The 18,861-nt window shown below is 58.2% G+C and overlaps 1 protein-coding gene across 1 annotated transcript; it reads left to right on the top strand.

Moving 5' to 3' along the window:
* The first annotated feature begins 51 nt into the window (after nucleotides 1-51).
* Nucleotides 52-13,681, top strand: TNFAIP2 (TNF alpha induced protein 2). Its single transcript, XM_064292928.1, has 12 exons — nucleotides 52-160; nucleotides 2,895-3,255; nucleotides 3,566-4,196; nucleotides 5,965-6,079; nucleotides 6,495-6,617; nucleotides 6,826-6,926; nucleotides 7,477-7,575; nucleotides 8,086-8,209; nucleotides 9,258-9,380; nucleotides 9,869-10,024; nucleotides 10,130-10,251; nucleotides 11,622-13,681. The coding sequence occupies exons 2-12, from the start codon at nucleotides 2,910-2,912 to the stop codon at nucleotides 11,761-11,763; spliced, it is 2,082 nt and encodes a 693-aa protein (XP_064148998.1). The 5' UTR covers nucleotides 52-160; nucleotides 2,895-2,909; the 3' UTR covers nucleotides 11,764-13,681.
* The last annotated feature ends 5,180 nt before the right edge of the window (nucleotides 13,682-18,861 follow it).

Genomic DNA, 18,861 nt, shown 5'->3' with positions numbered 1-18,861 from the left:
GGGCAGCGCGCCAGCGCCGGGCCGGGACTCCCACACCGCGACACGCTGGGTCTCCGCCCGCGGGTTTTCCGCGGTGACGGGGGGCGGGACGGCGGGCGGGGCCCGTGACTATTTCAGGCCGCGCCGGGCTCTGCCAGGACAGCTGCGCCGGTCCGACAACGTAAGTGACCTCCGCCACGCGTCTGGCCCCGCCGCTCCGCGCATCTTCCAGCCCCGGCCCCGCTTCCCCGGCCAGGTCCCGGGAGGAAGCGCCCGGCGCGGCGGAGGGTACCAAGAAAGCGGGATGTCTGGGGAGGGGGGGATCCCCGGCCTCGGCAGTCCTCCTGCTAGGGAGACTGAAGTCCCTACACTGAGCGTCTGCCCGTCAGGGCGCAGGGCACGCCGGTTTGGCGCCTCCAGCGCAGGGCTCTGTTGTGGGAAAGGCGGAGGGCCGGGGCTATGGAAACAAGTGGCGGGGGTCTCCTTGCTATCGGACAGTAGGAAGGGGGGCCCAGGGCGTGGCTGCTGGGCTGTGGGCCTAGGCCGAGTCACTTCCCTTCTCTACATTTGGGGGTCCTTGTCTGGGAGCCAGGCATAGAGGCCACTGGGAGGCTTCGTGGCTTCAGCCCTGATCCCGGGAGGGGCTGAGGGTGTGTGAGCCTGAGGACAAGCTGGGGAGGGAGGAGGCTTGGCGAAGGCCCCACTGTTGGTCTACAGGCTGTGGCCACTCTGTGTGACTCTGGGCAGGCCTCTTCCTGCCTCAGTGACCCCTGCTGGGGCCTAAAGGCCAGCCTCTCCTCCTGTCCTCTAAACTGCACTTAAGGCCCATGTATGTGCCCATCGCTGGGCTGCGTGGTTTTGCCACATCCTTCCTGCAGCACTGTAAGGTGGGTGCCCTCATCCCCATTTCCCAGATGCAGAAACTGAGGCCTGTGAAGGAAGTGGTGTGGTCAGTCCACAAACTAGTGAATGGTGCAGCCGAGCTCGAAGCCCTCTTTCCACTGCACTAGTTGCCCCAAGCATGGGGCAAGGATTCTGGGCAGCAGCTGGGAAAAAACAGAGATGCTGGGCCAGGGACCTGCAGGAGCCTGACCTGTACGGGGACGAGGAGCTGCATCATACTGGGAGATGTGGGACAGTGAGGGCAGTGGTGGGCCAGGTGGTCAGGGCAGCCCCCTTCCCAGAAGAAGGGCAGAGGTGAGGCCTGGGTGCCCAGGGTAGGGCTGAGCAGCTAGTTGGCCAGACCAACTCCTGTGGAGGATTGCCTGAGAATGAGATGGGCTGGCAGGGGAAGCTAGCTGGGTGGCAAGAGGGCAGGGCAGCAGTGTCAGGTGGCCTGCACCTGGGGATCTCGGCTTTGTGGCTCCCCAGAGCACTTCCTGCTGGGTCCTCGAGTGGGACTCTCAGGCCAAATGGCACAGGGGAGGCAGCTGAGGTCTAGGAGTTCAGGGATCTGCCCAGGCCACTGGGACTGAGGGTGAGGAACCCAACTCACTGACCCCCACGTGGCTCTGGCCAAGCCTCCAGGGTTCTGCCTCGGGAAATGGGACACGGTGGTCTGGCTGGTGGAGGCAGCAGGGGCTTTGGGAAGAGCCAGGCAGACCTTATTTGAGCCCCAGGCCTGTTGTATGTTTGCGGCAAGCTGGTCCACCCCCGCCTCAGTTTCCCCCATTTGAATGATGCCTCATTCCTACCACCTCCCAGGGCAGTTGCAAGGGTTAAACAAGTCACTGGCTTGGCTTGATGTATTTACTTTTAGGGGTGGGGCAGGCAGGTGGTACCATGGTTGTGGGCACTGTAGTTACCAGGGAGGCTCAGCTCCGCCCTGCCCCCTCCCAGGGGTCAGCCAAGTTCTCCTGGAGGGTCCTGCCTCTCTGGAGGCAGCTTGCACAGCAGTGGAGTATATGGAGGCAGGGGCAGAGCCAGGCTCTGGATCGGGTGACCTGAGTTCCAAGACCAAGCTGTTGACATTAGGAACATTTTAAACCTCTCCGGGCACTTTTGTAAGATGAGGAAAATAACACCCCTCCCAGTGGTAGCGTGGATGAGAGGGGATGGACCCCCCAGAAGAGTACCAGAAGTGGAAGCTTTTGTGATGATGATTCATTCCATTGGGAGCACAGGGTGGGGTGGGAGCTGGGGAGCCGGGCTGTTGCTGAGTGACCCCAAGCTGCCCTGGGCCTTGCGAAGCCTCTTGCCCCACTGTTACATAAAAGGTTCTCCAAGGCCTCTTCCCTGCCCCTGAAGGTGAGCCCTGAATGATTCTGTTTTAGGGAGTGCTGTGGTTTCTGTGGGCCTGAGGAGGCTGGGATAGGGGGTCAGGCTCTGCTTCCCTCATGGTCCTAGAAGGAGTGGCTATGTTTCTGCTCATGGCATCCCTCCAAGGCCTCACTGCTAGATGAGGCAAGAGAGGAGCTGAATAGACAGCAGTGGGTGGGGACTAGACAGGAGGAGGCCTGGGTTTTCATCCCAGCCAGGCCCTAGGTACTCTGTGACCCTGGAATGGCCCTGGCCACTTTGGACAGGGTCTGCTGGGATCCAGCATGGGGGCTCACGCCCTGCATTTCTCTCCTCCCTGTTCGGAGGGTGGGCGGCCAAGGAAGGGTTTGCCAAAATGAAGTGACGGCCCCCTCGTCTGGGTGGGCTGGCGTACCCTGCCTCTTGCCTCTTCTCTGCTTTAGAAGCTATTCTCAGGAGGGCCAGGGGTACTGCAAGAGGAGCTGTGGGTGGTGAGACACCCATGGTTGGGGGGAACTGGGTTGCTGGTGCTCATCTGGGCCAGGGCATGATCAGAGCCCTGGTGGTTGTACGGGTGAAACCAGATCCAGCATGCTTATGTGCTTGGGCCTGGGAGTTCAGCCAGGGGCTGTCCACTGTAGCTACTGACCCCTTCCTTCAACCCCTCCTACCTGCAGACCTGAGCCAGAGTGATGCTGAAGATGATGACCACCTTCCAGGGCCTCCCGGGTGAGCAGCCTGTGCCAGGGCCTCTTGACTTCCCCAGAAGCCACCAGAAGCTGTCCTCCACATCAGAGGGGGAGTCTGAGGCCTCCATGTCACAGGCCTCCTCTGAGGACCTGGCGCCACCCCTGGAGATGGTGGCAGCCCTGGAGAGGGATGAGGAGGGGACTGTGAAAAAGGAGAAGAAGAAGTCGAAAGGGCTGGCCAAAATGTTCAACGTCTTCAAAGGGAAGAAAAAGAAGAGTCAGCCTAGCCCAGTGGAGCAGGAGTCTGAGCCCAAGGCCAGCCCAGCGCTGGATGGTGGGCTGCCCACAGGTGGGCTGGGGCTCAGGTGGGATCGGGACCTGGGTCAGAGCCTGGGCAGGGTGGGGGCTCGTCAGAGAAGACGAGCCACTCCTTGCACCCCAGTGGACAGATTAGGAGGGCTGCTTTTAGCTGCCCCTCCCCAATATTGGGGGCCTGGCAGTGGGAGACCAGGGCATCAGTCCTGTTTGGGGCACTGCCTCGCCTCTTTGGGCAAGCCACTTAATCATCTGGGTCTCAGCCTCTTCTTCTGGGAGTCCCGGGAGGTGACTTATCCCTTTAGAGGTCGGGCCCCGTCGCTAACCCGCTGCTCTGGCCGCAGTGGAGGAGCTGAAGGCGGACCTGGAGCAAGGGCGCCTGGAGGCTGCCCGGCCGCTGCTGGCCCTGGAGCGGGAGCTGCTGGAGGCGGCGGCGGCAGGCGGCGCGAGCGACGAGGAGCTGGTGCAGCGCCAGAGCAAGGTGGAGGCGCTTTACGTGCTACTGCGCGGTCAGGTGCTGGGCGTGCTGCGGCGGCCCCTGGAGGCGGCGCCCGAGCGGCTGCGCCAGGCGCTGGCCGTGGTGGCCGAGCAAGAGCGCGAAGACCGCCGGGGGGCGGCGGGGCCCGAGGGCTCGACGCTGGCCACCATGCGCCCGCGGCGCTGGCTGCAGCTGTGGCGGCGCGGCGTGGCGCAGGTGGCCGAGGAGCGGCTGGGCCAGCCAGTGGCCGCTGGCGCCGAGGGCCGCTCGGAGGCGGAGCGCACCTTCCTGCAAATGGGCCGCACCATGAAGGAAGACTTGGAGGCCGTGGTGGAGCGGCTCAAGCCGCTCTTCCCCGCCGAGTTCGACGTGGTGACGGCCTACGCCGAGAGCTACCACGAGTGCTTCGCGGCCCAGGTGGCGGCCATGGCGCAGTTCGAACTGTGCGAGCGCGACACCTACATGCTGCTGGTCTGGGTGCAGAACCTCTACCCCAAGTGAGCAGCCAGCCAGCGAGGGGAGGGCTGGCCGGCGAGGGGGCCCTGGGCGGCTGTTGGGCGGGGGGGGGGGGCAGACTTCAGGGAGCACGTAGAGGGGTCTGTACGCCCAGGGGCCCAGATCTGAGATGGCAGGGTCAGAAACTGGGCTCAAAGAGGCGGAGCCTGGACTCCAAGGAGTGCTGGGTGGAGTTGGAACGGAACGTGGACATAGGGGCAGGACCTGGGATAAGTCTGCTTTGGCCTTGGAATCACTGATTTCCTGGACTTAAGACAGGTGCTCAGCTACGTTCAGCAATTAGGGAGACCGAGGCATAGAGAATGGCAGGGACCTCTTCATTCATTCATTCAGTTAGTATTTCCTGAGCTCCCAATCTGGTGAGGAGGCCAGGGACTGCAGGAGCCCAGAGCAGGGAAGTCAAGGGAATCATCCCCGAGGAGGAGGAAGAGGAGGAGGAGGAGGAGGAGGAGGCAGCATTAGATAGGAGCCCACCTTACCCTGAGGGGAGCACACAGTGTAAAGAGTGAAGGAGCCAGGCAGGGGAGGTGAGAAGGCAGGCCCAGAGGAAGGCCGAGAGGAAGGCTGGGGCAAGGGCCTGAGGCCCGGGCATGCTGGGAGCTGTGCAGGGCTTATCAGTATTTGCATTTATCTGGCTGGCTATGGGGGCACTCCCAGGCAGGAGAGCCAGCAGATAGCCAGGGCCGGGTGGTCTCTTGGAAAGACCCTTCCTGCACAGGGTGGTCCAGTGAGCCTTCATAGCCTGGAACTCCTTAGGTGAAGGTGGCAGTGCTGTTGCGGGCTTATGTACCCAGCCTCATGGATTTCAGAGTATGCTCACCATTCACACAGGCCACTGCTGGGTGGGGAGGGACTTGACCTCCTTGAAAATGCCCGGGCCCAGGAGGCCAGTGTTCTTACTGCAAGTCTTAGCCTTGCTGCCCTCAGCCCCGAGTGTACAGTCTGGAGGAAGGAAGTCTGGAGGTGTAGCCAGGGTCAGCAGTATCTGAAGTTCTCAGGCATATTTGTGGGGAAGGCCTGGGTGGCCTGGCAAATGTCAAATGGGATCCATTGGTGCTGATGGTCAGTCTCCCTCAGGAGGACAGGAGGAAGGGCCAGTGGGGGCGGTGGGTGAGGTGTCAGCAGGGCACAGGGAAATCCGGCCCCAGGCAGGGGCTGGGGTATATGACCCAGCCCTAGGCTAGTTCCTTCTTGCTTGTCCTGACTCACCAGGAAGCACTGGGCACCTGGCTCCTCTGCCTTCCTGTCCCTGTGACCTCAGAGTCTCCAGGCCCAGAGCCCAGTGGGGGTTAGCAGGGCAGGGAGCTGAGGCTGAGCTGGGCATGGGAACCCAGCGGGGGATGGGGAGCGGTATCCAGGGAGGAGTCGTCAAGGCCAGTGTGGCCAGAGTGTTGGGAGCAAAGGGACATCCCTATAGCCAGGGGCACAGAGGGGGCCATTCTTAAACCTCTGGGCGGACAAAGGGCCCTCAGGAAGTGTCAGGGCTGGGCAGGTCACCCGGGAACTCTGCAGCCCCGCAGAGACGTCATAAGAGTGAGCTGAGACGCCCAACCTCAGGGGCAGCCCTTCCTGCCAGACTGGCCCACCCTCTGGACTGGTGGGATGCCTGAGCCACACTGGGTGGATGCGAAAGCTGGAGTGAGGGGTGGGGTTGAGCTCTGGGCCTGCAAGACGGAGCTGGGAGGGGTTCTGGCTTGAGGGATGGTGCCTCGTGGTGCAGTTCCTCAGGAGGCCTCCCTCTGCTCACAGTGACATCATCAACAGCCCCAAGCTGGCAGCTGAGCTGCAAGAGGTCAGGCTGGGGAGCCTCCTGCCCCCTGAGCAGATCCAGCTGCTGGAGGCCACGTTCCTGTCCAACGAGGTGGTGAGTCTCAGTTGGGGGTGAGGACGGGTGCTGTGGGAAGGAAACACAGGGGAGGCCCCTGACACAGACCGGATGTGGGCAGGAGACAGACAGAAGGCTGGACTGGCAAACAGCCAGGCAGAGAAAATGTGGCACAGCCAGGCAGAGGGCTGGTAGGGTTTAGTCAGGGCCCAGGAGCTGCTAACTGGGCAACTGTGGGCAGGGTCGGGGCAGGGCCCAGGCCCACTGTCCCTGGGCCTCTGAGGACCCATCCCTCAGCTGCCTTCTCTAGCTGGCCGGGGGCGGCTCTGGAAGTTGGAGCATTTGGGACAGGGGAGGGGGCAGAGAAGAGGCCACTGTAGACGGCTGTGCAGAGAGCAGGCTCAGTGCCGCGTGGGAGGCCAGCCCACGTGACTGGCATGTCCCCCACCCCCAGGCCAATGTGAAGGAGCTGATAGCCCGGGCCCTGGAGCTGGAGTCACAGCACTGGGCCAAAGATGTGCCCCCACACAGGTTGGACGGCCACTGTCACAGCGAGCTTGCCATCGACGTCATCCAGGTACCACAGTCTGTCTCCTGTGTACACGGTGCCCACACACAGCCTACGCCTGTGCAAGCGAGTGTGTGGGCGCTGAGCACACCTCACCCCCTGTGTGCATAAACAGGTCCCCTCCAGCCTCTCTGCCCTACTCCAGCATGCCCCCTTCCTGCTCCACCCTGCCCCCGCCCCAGTCTTGCCCTGCCTGGCTCACCCCTCTCCCCCACAGATCATCTCCCAGGGTCAGGTGAAGGCTGAGAGCATCACTGCGGACCTGGGCATGCAAATAAAGCAGGTGCTGCTGCTGGAGCTGGTTGGATTCTTTAGGAGGTGGGTGTGTGTGCGTGAGTGCCAGAGGGGGCCCCAGCAGCCAGAACCCCTCCTTTGTGCCCCAGGTGGGGATCCAAGCTAGACCAGCCCCACTTCCCTGCCCCTAGGATGTCTGCCTGTCCAGGCGGGAGTTCTCCCCCCTGCCCTGCTCACTGAGGCTCAGGTGACCTGGCCATGCCACCTCTACCTGGAGCTTATTGTCTCCTCCCCCACTCATTCACACTCTCAGCTGCAAAGAGGGTACACCCACCAGGAGTAAGACCCTGCCCCCTCCCCATGCCCCCACTGCGCTCTGTGGCCCCCAGGACTCCTGAAGCCACCCACCCCCCTACAGTCTTCCAGCTGGGAGGGACCTGGGGACAGGTGGGACAGGAGAGCCTGTTGGTGGCCCCTCTGCAGGAGCCCTGGGGGCTGGGCTCTGGGCCGCGGGGAGCTGATAGAATGGAAAAGGCTCTAGACCCAGGGCGGTTGGTGGGGCTGCTGAGACTGGTATCGTTCCTGTGTTTGGTGTTTGTGCTGGTCCTGAATGTGCTCCTGTCGGTTTCACCAGCTACCAGCGCGCCTTTGATGAATTTCTGGAAAGGTACAAACAGCTGAAAAATTACAGGGCCAATGTCATCGCCAACATCAACAACTGCCTGTCCTTCCGGTGAGGGTGGTGATGGGCTGGGAAGGAGTGGGAAACCCGGGGCTGCCTGGGGCAGGGAAAGGGTAGCTAGGAGGTGGAGAGCGGGGGCTGCAGGGATGGAGACGGGAGCAGCTTCAGCAGAGATGTGGGGGAAGTGAGCAGGGCTGGTGCAGCGGGCATTTATCAAGTGCTGCTGTGTCAAACCCTTAAACGAATGCCCTCCTCTTGGTCTCATTTGATACTGTAACAACTCTACAAAGCCATACAATAATCAAGGCCTGTCCATCAAGGTGGGGAGCAAACTGGGCTGAGTCACTGTAGGTGTGCGCTGGGAAGTCAGGCTGGGCCCTCCTGCCCAGTGAGGACCCTGGATGGGATGACCTGGACTTGAGCTCACAGGTCATGGGAGTCATTGAAGGTCCCAGAGTGCAGGAGATAGTTTAGGAAGACTTGTCTAGGGCTAGCTGGGTCCCTGGGTGTGGGGCTGGAGGCTGGGCAGGGCTGGTGTGACCTCCCTGCTCTACCCTCTAGGATGTCCGCGGAGCAGAGGTGGCAGACACTACAGGATACCCACAGCCACCTACTGGCCCCACTGAATGAGATCAAGAGTCACGGTTTTGACTCCCTGCTCCAGAACCTGTTCTTGGACCTGAAGGTAGTTGCAGCCTCTTCCCCTTGGCGGGGCTGAGAGGGTCCTCCAGGAGGGTGGAATGGAGGGAGCCAAGACCAGGAGGGGACAGGTTCCAGGCTGTGGAAAGCTGGGCTGGCCCAGCTGTTGTGAGGCTGATGACAGTGGGTGGTGGGAGCCGTGAAGGGCTCTTGACCTTAGACCTGCTGTGCATCCTGAGTAAGCTTGGCCTGAGCAGAACCACCAGGGCTGGGGGGGCAAGGGGCATGAGTTTATATGGGGGGAAGTTTCTGTTCCCTGCCCCCATTTAGACCCAGCCTAGCCCCCAAGTTTGCACATGGTTGCTCAACTTTCCCTGCCCATTTGCTGCCTCCACACCCAGCTCTTACCCCCTGGTGCTCTATGTCCCTGGCAGCTGCCCACCATGGCTGCGGTGGGCCAGGAGTTTGCAGAAACCCCTTAGATCTTGTGGCAGAGGGCTTAGGTAGGGGTCCCTGAAAGGAAGAGGAAGGGGTTCCCTGCCTACACTCGCTCCCAGAAACCCAGTGCCCTCGAGTTGATTCTGACTCATAGCGCCCCTATAGGATGGAGTAGAACTGCCCCATAGGTTCCAACTGGGTGCTCCTTTTGTTCCCAGGGCGGGACTCCATGGGCAGCTTGACACCCGCCCTGTGGCCAGCTGGTGGTGGAGGCCTAGGCGGTGACCCTGGATGATTTGGCACTGGGCCTCACAGGTCCAGCCAAGCACATGGCCTTGTTTATGCAGGAATTTGTTTATGTAAGAGGGATGCTTGGAATAGGCCTCTGGGCAGGCAGAAGGGTGTGCTGGGCCCTCCGCCCCAGCTGGGGACCTAGGAGAAGTGTAAACAGATCCGCCTCCACTTCCTGCCTGGAAACAGACACTTGAGTCTCCCCTGGGTCCCCTGGGAGTCCTGGAGCCCCAGCCCCTCTGGCCTCCCCTCTTTCCCCTGTGTCTGGGAGAGAGATTGGTGCGTGTGTGTCTACTATGTATGCGTGTCTGCGGGGACCGTCCTTCCTCGTGGGCCTCCCGGACATCCTGCCTCTCTTGTTGCAGCCACTGTTCAAGAGGTTCACGCAGACCCGCTGGACGGCCCCGGTGGAGACCCTGGAGGAAATCCTCACCACCGTGAGTGAGAGGCTTCCTGAGTTCTCAGAACTACAGGACTGCTTCCGGGAGGTGAGGAGGCACTGGCTGGTGGCTGGGCAGGTGGGGGCAGCCACATGATCACACACACACATGCACACATGAACACATGCACACGTAGGCACTGGGCTGGTGGCTGGGCAGGCAGGGGGAGCCCTAACGCCCATGTGATCACACACACATGCATGCACACATAAGCACACATAAGCACACGCACATGTAGGTGCCGGGCTGGTGGCAGGGTCGGCAGGGGCAGTCCTGACGCACATGTGATCACACACACACGTGTGCCCTCACACACATAGGTGCTGGGCCGGTGGCTGGGCGGTCAGGGGCTGTCCTGACACATATGTGGTCATGTGTGTAGACACATGTGCACATACACACAAGTGCTCCTTTGCTGTGGCACCTGCCTCTCCCTGGACTCCCATGTCAGGCTGCGAGGGCCGTGAGGCTTGGCTGGAGGTGGTGAGCTCCCTGTCAGTGGCAGCTCACACCACCTTGGCTGCCCGCCCACCTAGGAGATCATGGAGGCCGTGCACCTGCACCTGGTGAAGGAGTACATCATCCGCCTCAGCAAGCGACGCCTGGTCCTCAAGACAGCCGAGCAGCAGCAGCACCTGGCGGGGCACATCCTCAGCAATGCGGACCTTATCCAGCGCTTCTGCACTCAGAACGTAAGGCAGCCTGCCCGCCCCTGTGGAGCCCCATCAGGCTCTAGGACAGCCCCTGGTGCCCTGCAAGGAGGGGCAGTCTCCCACCAACAAGGCCTGTGTTTGCAGGGCTCCCCCGCGGCCTGGCTGAGTGCTGCCCTTCCCAGGCTGGCTGAGATCATTCGCCTGCAAGACCTCAATGCCATCAAGATCGAGGTGGCCACTTATGCCACCTGGTACCCCGACTTCAGGTGAGAATGGGGGTCACCATAGGACCTGAGCAGTCAGCAGGGTCATGCCAGACCCCACTGTCTGTGGTCAGAGGCCTGGCAGGGCAGAATTAGTGGGCTTCAGGGCCTTTGGAGCTCAGATGCTGTTCCCCAGGGATTCATTTGACACTCACTACGACCTCATGAGGCCACCACTTTCTGTCCTCATGTTGCAGACGAGACCTGGAGAGTTAAAGGAGCATGCCCAAGGTGACACAGCTAGTCAGTGGTAGAGCCAAGATTACCAAGCCAGGCAGCCTGGCTCTGTAACACACACTCTTAGCCTCTCAGAAGGGGAAACTGAGGCCAGAGAGACCAGGGATGTGCTAGAGGCGGTGGCCTGTCAGTAGTGAAGCTGGCACCTATCACTCAGCCTAGTGTCCTCGGGTCCAGATGCCCTGGGCCCTGGGGTGATGCCTGTTCTGGAGTGGAGACTTAGCCCCTGGCTGCCTGAGGGCCTGGTAAGCCAGGGACATCTTTTTCTCTCTCGGCTGGGCCCTCTGACATGGTAGGGAAAGTTTAGACAGGATTTGAGGTGGAATGACCCAGCTTACCTTAGCCCAGCTCCTGACTAACCCATCCCACCCATCCACCCGCCCACTCATCTGGTCTTCCACTCAGTCAGCTCACCCACCCATCCACCTACCCAACTACTTATCTGCACACTCACACATTCACCCACCTACCCACCCGTATAAGCACCCACCCACCCATCTACTCACCCATCCATATGCTCACCCATCCATCCGTCCGTCCGTCCACCAACCCACATACCCACCAACCCACCCACCCATCCACCCACCCACCCACCTGTCCATCCATCCACTCACCCTTCCCATCTACAGTTATTTAACGAGCTCATGCTAGGTGCTAGGCTCTGTCCTAGGCACAGAGATGCAAAGAGGTGCAAGAAAGCCTGGTCTCAATCTTCCCTCATGTAGCTTACAGCCTATTGAGGGTAAGCAATAGCAAAGTTATTGTTATTTACTTGCAACTGCAAGGCATAAGGAGAGTTATAACCAAGGTTGTGAATAACAGGAGCTGAATTTAGACAGTGAGCTGGGAAGGCTTCTTTGGGGAGGTGACATTTGTGCTGAAACCTAAAGGTGAGAAGGGCCTCACCCTCAAGAGTGTAGGGAAGAGCATTCCAGGAAGAACAGCCAGTGCAAGGCCTGAGGGGGGCTGGAGCTTGGCATGATCTAGACTGACAGGGTCAGTGTGGCTAGGAGGGTGGTGGGCAGGGGGCTGGCTGCAGGGTCCTGTGGCAGCAGCTAGGAGTCAGGGAAGCTGGGATGAGGTGGGAGCAGGGCTGTTGGTGACTGGCCTGGGCTGACAGACACTCTCCTTGTCAGCAAAGGCCACCTGAATGCCATCCTGGCTATCAAGGGGAACCTGTCGAGCGGTGAAGCCCGAAGCATCCGGGGCATCCTGGACATCAGCACTGGGCCGCATGAGTCTGCCCACCCCCTGTTTTCGCTCATAAAGGTTGGTTAGCTTTTCCTGCAGCCCGACCTGCCTTGAACATCTGTGGGCTCCGTGCACCACACCCAACTTGGGGCCACCTTTTGAGACCAGCCCTGGCTCGACGGCTCCTCACAGGCCTCTGCCTTCTGCTGCTGCTCCTGCTCAGCCCCGGCCACCAAGACACAGGCCCCTGGGTGGCTGGAATGGACAGGTCCTCCTGCCTCTCCGTCCTGTGGGGGCAAGAGCACTCATCGTGGGAAGCTGACAAGGCAACGCTGAAGAAAACATTTTGTAAACTATAGTTTATTGTGCGTGCGTAAAAGGAGGGGGCTGGGAGGGAGAGTGTGGCCAGGGTTTAGAGACTCTGGCCACTTGCCATCATGGGGGCCTCCCATGGTCTGCCTCGTAGTTGTCATCCTCTTGGGTGGGTCTGAGTGTTCTTCCCAGCTCTCTGGGGCTGGGGCCGAGCCTCATCAACCTGCCTCCTACGGCCCAGGGCCAAGGTGAGCTGGGCTCAGCAAGTCTGTGGATTGAAGGCATGAGTGGAAGAGAAAGGCAGAAGAGATGAGCTCTCACTGGGGCCTGCAGAGGTCTTCAGATGTCCCACAGGGTGGCAGGGGTTTGTGAGGTCACAGAGCGAGCCCCCCTCCAGACTGCCCCTGGAGCTCAGGCTGCCCCCTCTGCAGGCCTCCCCCCACCCAATGCTCTCCTCCACCATGGGTGGTCCCAGGTGACCTTGGCATCTACCACACCTGGGCCAGGGACTACACAGGGACAGGCCCCAGAGGTGCTCTATGGGCCCTGCCACTAAACACTCGCTCCTCCTGTAATCTTGGCTGAGGCCTGGGCCAGGAGAGGGCAAGCTCGCCTTCTCATCCCTTGGGCTCTGTATGAATTTTTTGTTGCTGCTGCTACGAATGACCACAGACTTGGTTTAAAACAAAAGCTTATTGTCTTACAATTGGGAGGTCAGAAGTCTGAAATGGGTCTCACTGGGCTAAAATCAAGATGTCAGCAGGGCCGCTTCCCGTCTGGAGGCTCTGGAGGGTAGTCCATTTCCGTGCCTTTTCCAGCTTCTAGAGGCTTCCCGCATTCCTTGGCTCATGGCCCCTTTCCATCTTTAAAGCCAGCAATGTGGGTGCAGTCCTCACTCTGCTGTTTCTCTGGCCCCTTCTACTTTTAAGGATCCTTGTGATTACATTGCGCCCTTCTGGATAACCCAGGGTCATCTTCCTGTTTTAAGGTCACCTGGGTTGTTGTTGTAAGGTGCCATTGAGTGGATTCCAACTCATAGCCATCCTATAGAACTGCCCCATAGGGTTTCCTAGGCTGTTTTTTTTAATCTATATGGGAGCAGATAGTTGTTCTTTTTTTTTCTGTTGTTGTTTTTTTAGACCATGGAGCCGTTGGTGGCTGAATGGATGACCCTTTGGGTAGCAGCTGAGTGCTTAACCATTGCACCACCAGGGCTCCTTAGTCACCTGATTGGCAACCTGAATTCCCCCCTGCCATGAAATCTAATATAGCCACAGTTCTGGGGAGTGGGACGTGGACGTCTTTGTAGGCTGTCATTCTGCCTACCACAACCTTGATCCCTCCCCTGCCCTGGGGCCCCTCAGGTGGGGCACAGGATTAGGGACCCCTCCCAGGCCTCTGCTTACCCCCAAGGTCCTGCTTGTCCCTGGGGGACAGTTTATGCCCTGGAGGGAGCCGTGGGGGCTTTGGAGCCAGAGCTCTTAGCTCTGCCCCCTCTTCCCGGTACTGTCTTTCAAAACCTCGGTCAGGAACTGGCCCATGTAAGTGGTGCACAGATGCCTTTGTACATTTGTAAGGAGTTCTTGTGTTTGATGTAATTAATATTATTTTTTGATAGTGCTGCTTTTATATGAGTGTACTCAGGATGGAACCTGGGTTTCTACAGCTTGATATAAAGCTGATTTCAAAAGTGGCTTGTTGAGTGGCTCATTTTGGGAGGAGCAAAGAGGAGGTGGGCCGGGGGGCTTCCTACCTCCATCTGGGGGCATCCTTAGCATATTCTCAACCTCTTGGGGTCTGGGGGAACCCTGTCCTCCCAGGCTCTGTGTCCAATCCCCAGTCTGGTCAGCCCCAGAGGCCTCCAGGGTCCATGCTCACCTCTGAGCCTGATCTTGGAGGGTCAGCCTGCAGCCATACCAGTTGCTTCACTCCTCTGTGCCTCAGTTTCCTCATCTGTAAATTCAGAGTCATGATCCTGCTGGGCACCCCCACAGCCACTCACTGAGGATGACCTGGGGGTGGACTCCCCGACAGTCAGTTCCACTTTGTGGTGTATGGTCCAGTGGAAACCGGCTCTTGTGTTTCTGGAATTGTCCTCTTGAGCACCCAGGGAGTGACAGAACCAGGCCTGAGGGGTGTGTTCAGGGACAGCCCAGCTCACCTCTGGGGAGGGGCTGCTGCCGCAGCCAGGGCTTCTGGGGAGGGGTCCTCCTCCTCCCCACCCCCGTTCTGGACGAGGTTTGTGGGAGGGCCCCCAAGGGAATCACACATGCAGCCCGGGGTCCTGCCAGAAGGGACTGAATGGTATGGGGAATGGGGGGCTCTATCCATGAGCCAGAGGGGATGGAGGCCACTGTGGAATGGAAGCAAGGAGTAAGGAAGAGCGGCGAGGGGAGAAGGACCTTAAAGGGTGGATCTAAAGCTGCAGGAAAGTTCTGTAAGGGGGGATCTCCCTGGGGGAGGAGTGAGTCCAGTAAGTGCAGGGGACCAGAGCCCTGCACATGAAGGTGGAGGCCAGGTGGGCCTGGGTGGGTACCTGTCTGTTTGTATAAGGACACAGACTCCTGGGGGGGGGGGGCAGGGAGAGAGGCCACAGTCAGTTGCCAGACAAGGAGCATGGACAGGGTGCTGCCACGGCAGGCGACCTGTTGGATGGGGCATGCTGTGGGAGGCAGGGGTCCAGGGTCCCCCCGCTGCAAGGAGGCCCACAGGAAACACAGAACAAGGAAATAAGTGAGGCAGGTTCAGGTGTGAGTGTAGTGGGGGTGATGGAATGGGGGGATGCTGTGGAGGGTCATGGGACACCCTACTGAGCTGAGGAGGTCCCCAGCACAGACCTGGCCGGCAGGGCAGGGCGGGAGTAAGAGGTTGAGAGATGGCAATGGTGAAGGGCTCGGAGAGTTGGACGGAGAGAAGGAGGCCAAGGGCTGGGGACAGGGAAGGGGGAATGAAGCAAACCTGTCAGAGCCACAGGCAGGGGACCCACCATCTGGGCCACGGGCAGGGCTGTGGGTTTGGGTTTATTCTCACTGCAGAGGGAACGTTGGAGGGTGAGAGGTGACTTGGCCAATGTGATTCCTGACTTGGAAAGGCCCCTCTGACTGCTGAGTGGAGGAGGGGGCGGGGGGTTCAGAGACCCCTTAGGGGGCATTGAGGTGGCCCGGGGAAGAGGGTCCACTGGGGCTGGGACTGTGGAGGTGAGATGTGGTTGGCTCTTGAGGAGGATCTGAAAGGACAGTTGCCGGCTCTGAGGGAAGTGTCAGGGAAGGAGCCATTCCAGGCTGGGTGGGCACCCTTCACCACAATGAGGAAGATCTGGTGAGGGAGGGAGAGGGCCTGGGGAGGAGTTTGGTCAAGTTCAGTTCAGACGGCTTCAGAAGGCGAGGGTCACTCTCTGGGTTGAGACTGGGGGCACCCAGTCGCTCTCCTCCCTGCTTTGGGGAGGGCAGTTTGATACCAGTCAATGACAAATACACAAACCTTTGTCCTGGCAATTCCCCTTCTAGAAATTCATCTTTTTGCTACTCTGAAACACACCCAAAATGACTCTGGTACCAGGTTAGTCACTTCGTAGCAGGAAAATATTGGGAGCCACCTAAATTCCCATCAGTGAAGACGGCTTAAATAATTCCAGGGCATCCAAAACCATGGGGCACTGTTGTGTTGTTAGCTGCCGTAGTCAGCCCCCAACTCATGGCAACCCACTGGGGATTGAACCATTGTGATCCACAGGGTTTTCACTGACTGACTTTCAGAAGTAGATTGCCAGGCCTTTCTTCCTAGTTTGTCTTAGTCTAGAAGTTCCTCTTAAACCTGTTCAGCATTGTAGCAACACACAAGCCTCCCCTGACAGACAGGTGGTGGCTGCACGTGAGGACACTGGTCAGGAACTGAACCCGGGGCAGGGAGGGTCTCCTGCCTGGAAGGTGAGAATTCTGCCCGCGAGCCTGTGCAGCTGTAGAAAAAGAAGGAGGAAGTTCTCTCTGTCTTGATGTGGGAACTGCTCCAACATATGTTAAAAGGAAAAAAACAGCACAGAACAGAGTGTGTGGTGTGCTGCCTTCGATTAAATAGAAGCATAAAAAGATGCATATCAATATGTATTTGCATGTGTGTGCACTCAGGCAGCTTAGAAGAATACACCAGAAACTAACAGGAGTGGTTGTGAGTGAGTGTGTGTGTGTGTGTGTGTATGAGAGAGAGAGAGAAACAGAGACGGGGGGGCGGGGAGAAAGAGAGGGAACTGGGTTGGATGGAGACAAGGTGTGGAAGGAGAATTTTCACTGTAACCTTGTTAGAATTATTTGATTACTGAACCATGTAACTGTGCTATTGCATTTTTACATATTTAACATTAAATTGAAAAGGAAAGCAAGTGCAGCTGGAGATTCAAGGGAAGAGGAGAAGATGAGACTGGGTGTCTTGGGGTGGGAGTGCCCGGCAGTGTCACTGCCCCTGTGAAGGGCTGTCAGTGATCTGTGGTTTGCTCCACCCAAGCTCTGCTGCCCCTGATGAGGCCTGGAGTCACCAGGTTCTACTTAACCAGGAACACGGTGAGGCGACCAGGAGAGGCTGAGCATCACAAAGGCGTGAGGGGCTCTGCAAGTGAGGGAGAGTTATAGCGAGGGACCACTGGGTCTTAGCTGGTGAGGAGGGTTGTGGGGGCATGGAGGATGAGGGACCGTGAAAGAGCTCTGGGTCATGGCGCCCTGGGTGGGGCAGGGGATGGAGATGAGGGACTGCTGGGGCGATCATGGACGGGCATGAGTTAGTTCAAGGACAGGAGGCTCCAGGCACAGAGGAGGACCTTTTGCAATAAAGGTTTGGAAGTGCTGCAGTTACTGGTGATGGCCCAGTTAGGGCATGACCTGGGTGTGTAGCTGACACCCATTGGGAGCTAAGGGGGCAAGGAACCAGGAGAAAACATGTAGATGTTGAAACCCCCCAAGAGCTGATGAAGTGGTGGCAGTGGAGGGCAATGGGCAGGAGCTCCTATCCTCTGAGAATGTGGGACAGAGACTCCAATGAGGAAAGGGGAGATGGTGGGGAGGTGGCATACTGGCCAGTGTGGGGTGAGTGCTGATCTTAAAGAAGCCTCAGCCTCAGCCCCCAGCTTCTGCCTCTTGCTCTAGGGAAGCAGGCAGTAGAATCTTGGGGTTATAGATTGAATTGTCTCCGAAAAATGTGTGTCAACTTGGCTAGCCCATGGTTCCCAGTACTGCGTGATTGTCTACCATTTTGTCATCTGATGTGATTGTCCTTGGCGTTGTAAATCCTGCCTCTATGATGGATGATGTTAACGAGGCAGGCTTAGGGGCAGTTATGTTAATGAGGTGGGACTCAATCTACAAGACTAGGTTCTGTTTTAAGTCCATCTCTTTTGCCATATAAAAGAGAGAAGCTAGCAGAGAGACGGGGACCTCATACCAGCAAGAAACAAGTGCCAGGAGAATAGAGCATCCCTGAACTCAGGAACTCCTCGAACAGGGAAGAATGATGACAGACAGAGACCCTCCCCCAGAGCCGACAGAGACAGAAAGCCTTCACCTGGAGCTGACACCCTGAATTTGGACGTTTAGCCTCCTAGACTGTGAGAGAATTAATTTCTCTTTGTTAAAGTCATCTACATGTGATATTTCTGTTATAGCAGCACTAGGTAACTAAGACAGCTGGATTTAGCAGAATCTTGGATTCAGTAGAATCATGGGTTCAGTAGATTCTTGCATTCAGTGGTAGGTTAGGCTTGTGACCAGCTGTGCAAGAGCCTTACCTGGCTGAATTGAGGGGGGGCCAGGAAGGAAGGAGCATGTAGTGCCCTGAGTCCCTGAGCTTTCTAGAGTGATAATGTAGGTGATGAGCCTGCATTGATGGCCATGATGAATCAGGGGACCTGGTGACTCCAGGCCTCACCAGGGCAGCAGTCTGGGATGAATAGGATGTAGGGACATCAGCTAAGACCTCCACTGGCCAGACCGTTCCCTTTGAGGGAGAAGGGAATATTGCCTAGCAGGTTGGGGCTGGCCCTGGAGACGGGACTCTCAAGCTTCTCATCCAGGTGGCCCTGGGTTTGGTGTCTCCAGTGCATAGGGGCTTGGCAAGAACCTGGGCAGGGGGCTTAAACCATGGGAGGTGTCAGGGGCAGAGGAACACTGGGGCCTCCCTTCATGGGCTTCTCATCTCCTAAGGGACTAGCCTGAGCTTGTTCATACGATGGTGGGAAGGACCCAGCAGCAATGGGGATAGCCCAGTGCACAAACACTTTTCTAGCCTCTGAGTCATTTTTGCTAACGTCCCACTGGCCAAAGGAAATCTCATGGCCAAGTCCAGATTTAAGGGTTGGAGATGGGAGAAGTTGGAATATATTCTGGCCATTCTCCCCTCTCCCTCAATTTACCACAATCTGCCCTCTGACTACCATTATTAGTATTCCTTCCTCATGAAAACTATGCTCAGCCCCCTTCCAAGATCCCCCAGAGTCTCAACCAGTTAATGTATCAGGCTTGAAGTTTAGTATCTTGTGACCTTCACCAGGTCTGAATGGAGGTGAGGCTTCCCAAGTGCAGCTCTTTGGAGATGGCAACTCTTAATCCAGAGGCCTGTGAGCTAAAAAGAAGGTTCAATGCAACACATTAAACAGTGTTGAGACAGGTACAGAATAGTCGCCATTGTCATTGGAAAGGGGTGGAGCAGAGACAATTCTGAAATCCAGCTGACTATATGCCAGCGTAGTGGTTAAGTGCTATGGCTGCTAACCAAAAGTTTGGCAGTTCGAATCCACCAGGCGCTCGTTTTAAACTCTATGGAGCAGTTCTACTCTGTCCTATAGGGTTGCTAAGAGTTGGAATCGACTCGATAGCAATGGGTTTGGCTTGG

The sequence above is a fragment of the Loxodonta africana genome, chromosome 10 (assembly GCF_030014295.1).
Source record: "Loxodonta africana isolate mLoxAfr1 chromosome 10, mLoxAfr1.hap2, whole genome shotgun sequence".
NCBI lineage: Eukaryota > Metazoa > Chordata > Mammalia > Proboscidea > Elephantidae > Loxodonta > Loxodonta africana.
The sequence above is the reverse complement of the archived record's forward strand: the minus strand, read 5'-3'. Positions and strand labels throughout refer to the sequence as shown.